The following is a 12,706-nucleotide window of genomic DNA, read 5'->3' as shown; positions in this document are numbered from 1 at the left end:
AAGAGGGTCTCCTCTTTTCTTTCTCTTTCTCCTCTTGCTCATTGTACATTGAGGCATCTTTCGGTTAGGTAGTCTGTGAAGGCAGGTTATTACTTTCTTTCATGATCCCGATTATAATGTTTTTCTTTTAAAGTCATAGAAGCCTGTTTTAATATAATTTTTTAAAGCACTAACAAGATATGTAGTTGATACTAACAGTTCATGAATAGTAGTTGATTTTTTTTTTTTTACCATCAAACTTTTTTCTCTATCTCTGATCTTTCAAGTGAAAAGTAAGCATATTTTGCTCATGAAAATTTAATATATCGGATCCTAGTCTTTTGAGTTTTCTTCTATTGTCGCTAAATAACTTTGCATTACAAAAGTTAATTCAAAAATATTTTACATTAGTGGAAAAGAATCAAAGTAAGAATTTATTTTGCTGAACAACAATGGTTAAAGTGCTAACAATGTACTAATATAAACATTGGAACTAGTTCCTAAGGCATTAAAGAGACATGAGAAATTTCTGCTTTTAGGATTTGAGTTAAAATACAAAAACACTATTGCTTTCTTAATAAACAACAATAAAAAATAATTAGTTATTAGAACTTCACACATAATCTTAGTTATTCATATGTGCTTTACAGGGTATCTTTGATAAAAGTTGAGTTAATTTACATGTATCCATATGGTGCCAGCAAGCAGTTCATACTATTTTACCTGAATGTGGTAATTGCTATGTCAGACAATCAATTTTAATAACAATGATATTGCAGTGTGAAGAGTTCATCTAGAGCTTAAAACCATCACCAGTACTGCCTTTGTGAAGGATAATTGAGATTTTGTGTGAAACACTGGATGAATTACCTCTTGAAAATGAAAAGAATAATGAAGATAAAGCACTACTGTTTAATGGTAGCCCATACCAACCAAATTTGTGAAAATGAAATTGAAGTTTCAAGTTGTAAAACTGTTGGGAGAGCTTTGAGTGAACCTGAAAGTTGAACTGTGTGTCCTCATAAAGATGAAAAGGTCTTTACTTATTTTTGAAAGTTTAATATTCTCAATCTTTTCCCCAATTAAATATTGGATTATTAAAAGTAGATGTTAATCATTAATTATGTAGTAAATATGTATACAATAGTATACTAGTGGAAATAAATGAGGATTTTTGGTCTTTTCTAGTCACTAGTAGGAGCAACTTGCCACAAAACAGATTTTGCATAGTAGATAAATGTATTATAACATTTTTTTATTTCAGGGATTCATCAGAAGTAGTCACACATTCAGCTGATGCATTTGCACCTGTGGCTTACCTACGCTTTTTAGAATTGCACTTGGAGGACAAGGCAAGTAAATCTAATTCACAGTGATTTAAAGAGAAAATTGAGATATGTGCATTGTCTCTATAGATGTAATTCTATAACAACAAATGGAAGGGTAAAAAAAGTGATTTTTTTCAAATCCTCAATGAGTAAGAATTCTGCAGATGTTTATAGTTTTAAGAGCTGTATATTATGTAAAAGATATTACATTGCTGAAGAGTTTGCAGTTCATTTGAAAAGGGAATCATATATACATTAATCAAGGAGAAGACAGGACGGTGTATAACCAAATATTAAATCATCTAGAAAATTAAGCATTAGGTTATTGAGCATCAGCCTTAGGGGAAAGGTTTGAGGATAAATTGGATCTTCATTATACAAAGTTTAAGAGGAGAAGAAAAGGACAAATTAAACCTTTTCCAAAAATATACAGGGGAACAGTCGTACAAATGAAAGATGGAAAATGAAGCAAAAAGTGTGATAGTTTTATTTTAAATACATTGATTGTCAAAACACAGCAGAAGTCAATTTTAAAATGTTTTGTGGAATAGTTAAGGTCTAGATTAGACCCTGTGATTAAAAGCTCTGCTCCTTGAGGCATAAATGATTGGAAGAAGTCTGCATCTTTCGTGTTCTGTCATCAAGTGTCTTGAGGCACACCCACAGTCATATATACGATAGAGAATCTGAAGAACCAAGAGAATCAATGATTGGCAAAGGAAGGAGAAAAATGGGAACCCCAGTAATCTCTCAATCAGCAAGAATTTCCAAAAGTAGAGAATAATATTTGGTGCCATTTCTCTAGAAAAACTAGAAAAGACAAGGTTGAAAAGAGGTGATTGAATTGGGCTGAAAGATGACTATTGGTGACCTTTTACCAAAAAACTGGTAAACCTCAAGAGAATGAAGCGAAACTATCCAGACATCTTTCAGACCCACTGAAAGGAGCCTCTTCTAGGTCTCTGCTACTTTTGCTGCCATGGGCACACACAAAAAAATCAAAACCACCAAATTCTGGTTTAAATACATTAGCCATTGTATGTTCACCTCTACCTAAATAGCTCAGTATTCACACTATTTTGGTATTGCTTTGGTCTTCTCTATCCATTTGCCCTCTTGCAGAAAAGAATATTACTTCTTTAAGGTGCAGTACTCACTGACACTGAATAAATATGGTGCATTTCCTTTTTTTTTTTTCCTTAGGTGTCCCCAGTACCTGACAACTGCAGAACATCTAATTATATACATAACTCTTGAAAAGCATTTTTGTTACTAAGCTGGTATTTTTATATTTTAAAAGTCACATAGCATTTTCTCAATTATTATGTCCCACTTTTTTCATTACATTTTTTTATTCTTAGAAATATTTATCTTTATCAGAAGTTGATAGAACCATTGATTAATTGGTTAACACATCCAATCCATGATCTCTGTGATTGGTACCTTCTTTTTTCCCCTTTTACTTCATCTGAAATCCTCATTTCTGTAACATTTCTTTGCTTTCATCACACTGGTTTATTTTCCTCTTTCTTGTTCCTGCTTTCATCTCTGCCTGTAGTATCCTAATGCAAAGGCAATTGAAAATGAAGATGAAAAGGTAGTCACTGTATTTAGCTAATCAAGTTTATTCTACCGGGCATCACCATTTTTGTTTTGAATATATTCATTGTTTCAACATTATTGGACAATCAAGAAGAATACCATTAACTCTTACTGGTTGTTTTATAACTGATTAAAAAATGTAGTTTTTCGGTATTACCTATGCTGACTTCAGACTACTTCTAGAGTTTGCAGCAAAATTGAGCAGAATGTACAGAGAGTTCCCACACATGCACAGCCCCCCCAGCTGTCAGCATCCCACACCGCAACAGTACTTTTGTTACAATCAAGGAATTTACACGGACACATCAGTTATTACCCAAAGACCATAGTTACATGATGAGTCACTCTTGGTGTTGTACGTTCTGTGGGTTTGGACAAATGCATAATGACTTGTATCTACCATTATAGTATAATACAGAATAGCTCTGCCTATTCATCCTTACTTTTCCTCTAACCCCTGGTAACCTCTGATGTGTTTACTCTTGCCATAGTTTTGCCTTTTCCACAACATCATGTAGTTGGAATCATTTAGTATGTTGCCATCTCATATTGGCTTCTTTCACTTACTAATATGCATTTGGATTCCATTGTGTCTTTTCATGGTTTAACAGCTCATTTCTTTTTCTTTTTTCTTAAGACATTTTTTTAGAGCAGTTTTCGGTTCACAGAAAAATTAGAGGGCAAGTACAGAAATTTCCCATTTACCCCCTGCACACACATATGCATAGTCTTCCTCATTATCAACATCCCTCCCCAGAGGGGTACATTTGTTACAATTAATGACCCTACATTGCACATTGTAATCACTCAAAGTTCATAGTTTACATTACAGTTCACTCTTGGCTTTGTACATTCTATAGATTACATGTATCCATCATTATGGTATCATACAGAATATTTTCACTGCCCTAAAAATCCTCCATGCTCCACCTTTCATCACTTAACTACCTCCAACCCCTGCAACCACTGATCTTTTTATTATCTCCATAGTTTTGCCTTTTCCAGAACATCATATAGTTAGAATAATATGGTATGTGCCATTTTTACATTGGCTTCTTTGACTTAGTAATATGCATTTAAGGTTTCTGCATGTCTTTTCGTAAGTTTTTAAATGCTTAATAATATTCCATTGTCTGGACATACCATAATGTATTTATCCTTTCACCTACTGAAGGACATCTTGGTTGCTTGAAGTTCTGGCAATTGTGAATAAAGCTTTTGTAAAACATCCATGTGCAAGTTTTTGTGTGGACATAAGTTTTCAACTCTATTGGGTAAATACCAAGGAGCATGATTGCTGGATTATATGGTAAGAGTATATTTAATTTTACAAGAAACCACCAAACTGTCTTCCAAAGTGGCTGTACTATTTTGCATTCCCACCAGCAGTGAATGAGAGTTCCTCTTGCTCCACATCCTTGCCAGCTTTTGGTGCTGTCAGTGTTTTGGACTTTCATCATTCTAATAGGTGTGTAATGGTATCTCATTGCTGTTTTATTTTATTTTTTTTAATATTTACTTATTTATTTGGCACTCAGGATCTTTGTTGCCACCTGCGGGATCTTTTAGTTGCAGTGCTCAGGATCTTGAGTTGTAGCATGTGAGCTCTTAGTTGTGACATGTGGGATCTAGTTCCCTGACCAGGGATCAGACCCAGCCCCCTGCGTTGGGAGTGTGGAGTCTTAACCACTGGACCACCAGGGAAGTCCCCTCATTGCTGTTTTAATTTGCATTTCCCTCATGACGTATGACATGGAACATCTTTTCATGTATTTATTTGCTATCTCTGTATCATATTTGGTGAGATGTCTGTTTAGATCTTTTGCCAATTTTTTATTCGAATTCTCTGTTTTTTATTATTGAGTTTTTAACAGTTCTCTATATATTTTGGAAATAGTTCTTTATCAGCTATGTCTTTTGCAAATATTTTCTCCGAGTCTATGACTTGTCTACTCATTCTTTTTCCAGTGTCTTTCACAGGGCAGAAGTTTTTAATTTTAATGAAGCCCAGCTTATTAATTATTTTTTTCCTGGATCATGCCTTTGGTGTTGTATCTAAAAGTCATCACCAAACCCAAGGTCATCTAGGTGTTCTCCTATTTTATCTTCTAGGATTTTTATGGCTTTGCATTTTACAATTGGGTCTGTTATCCATTTTGACTTAATTTTTGTGAAGGGGTATTAGGTTTGAGTCTGCATTCATTTTTTTAATGTGTGCATATCTAATGGTTCTAGCACCATTTGTTGAAAAGACTATACTTTCTCCATTATATTGCCTTGCTCCTTTGTCTGTATTTGTGTGGACCTATTTTTTGAGCTCTCTATTCTGTTCCTTTGATTTGTTTGCCTATTCTCTTGCCAATACCACAAAGTCTTAATTACTGTAGCTTTATAGTATGTCTTCAAGTCAGATAATGTCAGATTCTGACTTTGTTCTTCTCCTTCAATACTGTGGTGACTATTCTAGGTCTTTTACCTTTCCATATAAACATTAGAGTCAGTTTTTTGATATCCACAAAATAACTTGCTAAGATTTTGAATGGGACCACATTGAATCTATAGATCAAGTTGGAAAGAACTGACATCTTAACAATATTGACTCCTACTATCCAAGATCATGGAATATCTATTTATTACATTCTTCTTAGATTTCTTTCATCAGAGTTTTATGTATATATGTATATGTATATGTGCTTAAGACATCCTTTTTAATGTTCATTGTTCTAAATCAGTTAAATGTTGCCTCCTTTAGGACTTTTTTTTTTCTTTTTAATATCAGGCTTTGAGATGACATTCTTAGGGTGAATCAGGAAAGAAATAAGAGTTCCTTTCCCAGAAATTTTATTACATCTCAATGGATTGGGTAAAGCATTGGCCAAGTCACCAGCTTTACTCCTGAGCCCACGCAGGTAGTAGAGAAGGGGATTCTATAGAGGGAAAACAAAGTATGATTAACAAAAGAAAGATGAATAAATGCTAGAGGGCAAAAATGATAGATACTCTTCCATATGTTTTATCAAATTCACATTGTTATCTTAAACTCATATTAACAAATTAATTAACACTCTACCCCAAATAATAGTGAGACCTCAAATGTATACTTTGAATACCACTCTGAAAATCCGTCCGTATCTGTTCCCTAAATTCCTTTAGTTTCTACTCACTTTATAAAACATTTGCAATCTAGCTTGACCTCAATTACTTTGATGTTGGTCTTTTCTGTCTTCATAATTGTTAATCATTTTTCCTGATAATATTGACTACCATCTCCTCAAAATTTTTTCCTATAATGTGTATATGTCATTGTACTATTCTGACTTTCCTTCCAGTCTCTCAAGATTTCTTGTCTTCTTCAATAGCTTCTTTGCTTCTTACCTTCAACATATATATATATATATATATATATATATATATATATATATATATATATATATGCCTCAAGTTCTTTTTATGGCTCCATTTTATTCTTTGTCAGTATTTTCTCTGACAAAGACAGTGTCTTCTCCCACAAGTTTACTTTTAACCTCTATGCAGATAATTCTCAAGCACTCTCTTTCTGGACTTTCTACTACTATCTTTTTTTTCCCCTTAACTCTACATCCTTATTTCTGACTGCCTGCTGGACATGACTGCCAATAAATATCAAGCTCATTATGTACAAACTTTGAAATCATTTTCCCCTCCAAGTGCACCTTTTCCTTGTTTGTTGTTATTTAACACAACTCTTTTCCCCCTAGTAACTCAGGCACAGAAAAAAACAAATCATCTCTTCTTTACCATGGACGTTCAATTGGTTATCTAATCCTTTATAAGTTAGTTTTAATGTCTTGTACACCAGCGGCCCCCAACCTTTTTGGCACCAAGGGCCATTTTCGTGGAAGACAATTTTTCCACAGTTGGGAGTGTGGGTGATGGTTCAGGCAGTAATGTGAGTGATGGGAAGCAGTGGGGAGAGGCAGATGAAGCTTCACTCACTCGCACACCGCTCACCTCCTACTGTGTGGCCCAGTTCCTAACAGGCCACGGACTGGTGCTGGTCCATGGCCCAGGGGTTGGGGACCCCTATTGTACACTATTCCATCTCCGTGCCCATCTCTCTAGTTAAAGTTGTATCTTGCCCAAACTCTTGGACAAGATAGAACTTCTTTAAGTGGACTCCTTGCTTTTATTCTCCCCATATTCTACTTCATTGCCATATTAGATTTTTCTTTCTAGTTTTTGTTTCTATGCACAAAACTCCATAATGGCACTACATGGTTTTCTCAATAAGTAAGATGTTTAGCTATGACATGTTGCCATAACATCCTTTTTCAGTCTTTCTCCCAGGATTCCCCCACGTGTACCTTTGCTCTTGTAATACAGAACCATTGGAAAAGTCCCTTACCATGCCTTCTGCTTCTTTCCTCCCTTGCCTTTGCTTATTCTATCTGTCTTTTTTAACTGTTTACATCCTGTCCATCATGTATGACTGAATTCAAATACTCTTATACATTTAGCCACACCAGATGAACTGCCCTAATACTTTGTTTGTTCCTCTCTTGTGACCATTAATTTAAGCAGCTTATGTTATAGTTGTTTAAGGACTTATTATTTCTACTAGACTGTAAATTTCTTAAGGACTCTTCTTTTTTCATCTTCACACCCTCTACAACAGCAACTAGTTCTGCAATAAGAATTTTTTAATTTAACTGATTGTTATTTTCATACTTCATTTTTTTCTTACAAAATTTTATAGACGTGCTTCCATTTTATGTTGCATACCATTTAATGAAAGTCACGTTCTTGTTTATTTTTCTTTTATTCTGTTAGAGAAAAATGCTCCAAGCAAACTGGAACATAAAATACAGCCTTTAGAGAGGTTGTTAGTGTAAAATTTATCACTAAGATTTGCACTTTATATATAATGACCCTTAAACTTTTCTATTGAATAATTAACCTATTTAAATGTTACCTTTAAGTTAAAATATTTATTTATGTGAGTGTAAAAATTATATCAACTAAACATGGGATCCCAAACAAAATAACTGAATAATGAAAAGCTCCAGGTTCAAAATGGGGAAATATATTAAAATTTCTTTTGGGGGCTCTGACTTTATTGCTTATGGCAAACTTGATGCTAAAATGAACCATACATACATCACTACTCTGACGGCTTGAGAAAATGAAAAATACAAAGCTTTACATAAATCAGCCAACTGATCATATTAAAATGCATAATCTTTAACAGAAGAATAAAGACTTTTAACAGTTCAGAAACTCTTCCTTCCTTATGTAGTTGTTTTAGATTTTTCAAACAGCTTTATGAGAAATAATATTTCAAATTAATTATTGGCAAAGCCATTGCATTCATTAAGAGACAAGGTTCATGGAAATTTAGCTCCAATTTTACTAACGTACCCTAGTATCACTTAGTACTTAATTTTGTTTTTTGTTGAAATAACCCATGGGACAATTATATATTTTATATAATTATAAAAGCTCATATTCGTACTAGTTGTAACTTTTAAAGACATCATAATTTCATGGACCATTCTTGGTCTTTCATTTTATTTTGCTTTTTTTCAGAAACCTCATCAAATATCTTGAAAAAATTTATAACATTAAATCATCTCTCTACTTTTATTTTTCTCTTCAATCCAACAGATATCTGTGAGCACCTACTCTATTTAAAAAACTGTTAGGCCTACATGGAATTGACTATAATTATGGACAGAATACAGCATAATTCTAATTCTGATTTTAAATTGAAGTTATTATGAGTAATCATTCCCAGCATTATGATTACAATAACAATTCACTAGCTTGGCTAATCTGAACTGAAGTTATGGCCATAATATATTGTTGATTCAAGGTGAAAAGTAATGTGTGGGATATGAACTTGTTTTTCTAAAATATAGTGGTGGAGACAAGGAGCTTATATATTTAATTATATTTGATTAAGGATAGTAAGATGTAAGCACATAATAACCAGACTGATCATATTGGTTTCTTTGGGGAAAGGGAGCATGAAGGGGAAAAACAGAGAGAAGCTTAATTCTTTATATATCTGTAATTGTGACTTCTTACAATGGGCATATATTTTTAAATTTTAAAATATTTGATTAAGAAAATGAGGCAAATGAGTTCATCAGTGCTAAATGAGTATTTAAATGTTATTCTACAGCGTTTTAGTAGTCTCGGTAGAAAGAGATGCACTAGAGCCCTTTAAAACGTTCCATATAACTTAAGTGAAAACAGTACCCACGATGTGGGTTGAAATCTAGTTGATCCTATAGTAAAGTCTAAGCAGTGAATCTTGGGGCAATAAATAAATAAATAAAGACTAAAAGTATTTGGGTGGTTGGCCTTTTGATTATGTTGTGCATGGGAATTTACTCTCACAGCTCATAGACGCATGTATAAATTTGAAGATCCCTGCCATGGAGATATGCTGCCACAGTCTCTATACCACCTCAAAAATATTTCCTTACAGAGGGACGAAAGAAGGAGAAAGATAAAGATGACTTTTATTCGTGAACATTTGGTTCAGCACAAATTTCCTACCACACCCCACCCTTTCCCCATCTTTTGCCCTCAAGCTAAAGAGCAGAAAACTGATCTGGTAGGAGGGAGCAAGGCATTCAGCAGGTTTTAAAACCTTATTCTATAAACCTTATTGATATAACTTGGGATTCAGGTAGATTTTGGCCTTAGGTACCGCTGTGCCATTGCTGCCATAAATGATCATTGGAGCAGATTAATAAATCAAGCGTCAGATTCACCCAAGTTTAGAGAGCTACTTAACTCATTTCTGTCCCTAATGCATAGATTTCAGTAGTACCAACAATTTATCAGTGTGTCAGGAAGTCATGAATCAAACTGGGCAGTAGAAGAGATTTTGAACCCAAATCTTGATAGATTTAATCAGTTTGGGGCAGGATCATAAAAATAACCAATCAGTTGATTTCCTTCTCTTCCTTCAAATTCTAATTGACTGACTTTTTTTCTTTAATATTTACTTAGTTGTTGTGTTCTCCCGTGTAGCTTTTTGTTCTTGGTGTTGTTTTAAAAAATAAAGTTTCTGATTGGTGTTTTCATAAAGTTTCACTTTGATGATTTCTCATAAAAGAGGTGTGGCATACCACTTATTCATTTAATATATTTATTTGGTGCTTACATTTATATGCCTGACACTGTTCATTCAGTGGGGATACAATAGCGAATTGAACAACCAAAAATCATTTCCTTCGTGGAGCTTTTATCCTATGGAATGAGACAGATAAACAAATCAAATATATAAAATAGAGGGGATGGGGGAAGTTGCCTCATTGCCCATAGAAATGAAGATTGTAGTTTATGGAATAAACATGATCTGAGAATCTTAGGCTGCTCTGGTGACAGGTTTAAACCCAGATTTAGGGTAGCAAGACTGGTTCTTTTGGTCATATACCAGAGAGTGGTGGTGAGCTGTGAGTGGTTGGATTTGGGTAGGGAAAGGCTAAGAGTCTTGCCAGAAGCCTGTAGATACATCCAAAGAGTGATTCAGTGAATTAGAAGTCAAAAGAAAATATTCAGAATGAAGCATGGAGAGAAATAAAGAAAAATACACATTAGAGGTTGAGAAATAAAAATAGTGGAAAGGTCTAAAATGTGTCAGAGAGGAGAGGTATAATGGGTAAAGTGCACAAATTGAGAAGATAATGGTTCAGAACTTTCCAAAATTAATTAAACACGCTAAGGTACAGATTCAAGAAGTCTTATGAACCGCAGATGGAATAAAGAGAGATTCATATTTAGGTGTGTGATAATAAAATTGCTGGAAACAAAAATCAAAGAAAAAAATTGAAAATAATCAAAATGCATTTTTTTAAAAGGCTACATTCAAAGAAGCAACTATTAGAATGAAACCTAACTTTTAAACAGAAAAAAAGGGAATCCCAAACAATGGAGTCATATTCTTGGTAGTGCTAAATGAAAATAACCATCATCCTAGAATCTGTAGCCAGCAAAAAATATACTTCAAAAATTAAAGTGAAGGTACTTTCAGGATGATGGATATGCATTTGCCAGAACTCATTGGTAGAGCACTTATGGTTCATCCATTTCACTGTAATTTTTATCCTTAAGATATAAATATTTTAACTCTAGTTAAAAACATTTATGTTAAAACCTTAACATACTTTATTATGCTTTGGTGTGTCTGCTAGTAATAATTTTTCTAAGTTTTTGTTTAAAATTTCTTAACTTTATTTTTATTTTACTCCAACATTTTATTAAGGAAAATGGTAAACATACAGAAAAGTCTAAAGGAAGAAGAAATAAAGACCTTCCCAGTTAAAGAAAAACTGAGAGAGTTCTAGACTTGCCTTTCTTATGAGTATTGCTAAAGGGAGTTCTTCAAGTTGAAAAAAAAAAAAAAGACACTAGACAGCAACACTAAAGCATTTGAAAATGTAAAGCTCTCAAATAAAAGGTAAATATATAGATGTATACAGAGTTTTATAATATTGTAATGGTGGTGTGTAAATTATTTCTAATTCTGGCATAGAATATTATAAGTAAAATCATGAAAAGTAACTATAACTATAAAACTATGTTAGAGGATACAGAATATACAAAGATATAAGTTGTGACATCAATAACATAAGGTAAGAGAGAGGAAGTATAAAGGAGTAGAGTTTTATATGTGATTAATGTTAAGTTGTTATCAGTTTAAAGTAGATTGTTATAGATGTTTGATGCAGTCCCCATAGTAACCACAAAGGAAATTACAGAGAATGCACAAAAGAAATAGAGAAAGGAATCAAAGTGTGTCACTACAAAAAAAAAAAAAAAATCAAAACACAAAAGACAACTGCAAAAGAGGAAAGGGTGACAAAATAACTAGAAGACTAGAAGACATAAACAATTAACAAGATGACAATAGTGAATCCTGTCTACCACTAACTGCCTTAAATATAAATAGATTAAACTCCAAATCAAATGACATTGGGGAGGGTGGAGATCAAGATGGTGGAGTAGGAGGATGTGGAGCTCACCATCTACAAAACACCAAAAATTACATCTACATGTGGAACAATTCTCATGGAAAACCAAATGACATAGAGTGGTTAAATGTATTGAAAACAACAACAACAACAATATGCCCTTTATAAGAGATACACTTTAAATCTAAGGTTATCCATAGGCTGAATGTGCAAGGATGAAACAAGGTATTCAATGAAAATGATAACTAAAAGAGAGCAGGAGTGGCCATACTTATATCAGATAAATAGATTTTTAAGTCAAAAACTGTCAAAAGAGACAAAGAAGAACATTTTATAATGATAAAACAGCAGCTCACCAGGACGTTATAACAACTATAAATATATATACACCTAACAGCAGAGCACCCAAATATGTGAAGCAAACAGTGACAGGATTGAAATGAGAAATAGACAGTAACACAATGATGGTAGAGATTTCAGTCTCTCACTTTCAATAATGTAGAAATCAACCAGATTAAAGGTCTTGACCTATACTGTAGGAAACAGAGGACTTGACCTATACTGTAGACTAATTGGACCTAATAGACATTAAAATAACACTCCACCCAACAACAATAAATTATACATTCTTCTCAAACATACAAGGAACATTCTTCAGGATAGATCACTTGTTAGGCCACAAAACACTTCTTAACAAATTTAAGAAGATTGAAATCATACCAAATATCTTTTCCAACCAGAATGGTATGAAACTTGAGATCAATAACAAAACTGGAAAATTCACAAATATGTTGAAATTAAACAATACACTCTTGAACAACCCATGGGTTA

The 12,706-nt window shown here is 33.4% G+C and overlaps 1 protein-coding gene across 4 annotated transcripts in view; it reads left to right on the top strand.

The window, feature by feature from the left end:
* The window catches only part of DPH6 (diphthamine biosynthesis 6), a gene marked incomplete at its 5' end in the record, with an annotated part of 217,059 nt that overhangs the window by 171,220 nt on the left and 33,133 nt on the right, over nt 1-12,706 (top strand). For 2 of the 4 annotated variants that reach the window (XR_014326080.1, XR_014326081.1), the window contains 3 exons: nt 1,244-1,331; nt 2,511-4,218; nt 8,475-8,558. Coding sequence is in view for 1 of the 4 variants with exons in the window: in XM_082835618.1 (XP_082691744.1) it covers nt 1,244-1,331; nt 2,511-2,564 (142 nt within the window). Of the gene's footprint in view, nt 1-1,243; nt 1,332-2,510; nt 5,213-8,474; nt 8,559-11,166; nt 11,342-12,706 lie in introns of those variants that run through there. The other 2 variants (XR_014326082.1, XM_082835618.1) reach the window with 2 other exon arrangements.

The sequence above is a fragment of the Leucopleurus acutus genome, assembly GCF_964270905.1.
Source record: "Leucopleurus acutus genome assembly, chromosome: 1".
Taxonomy (NCBI): Eukaryota; Metazoa; Chordata; class Mammalia; order Artiodactyla; family Delphinidae; genus Leucopleurus; species Leucopleurus acutus.
Note: the sequence above shows the minus strand (reverse complement) of the source record. Positions and strands in the feature narration are given on the sequence as shown.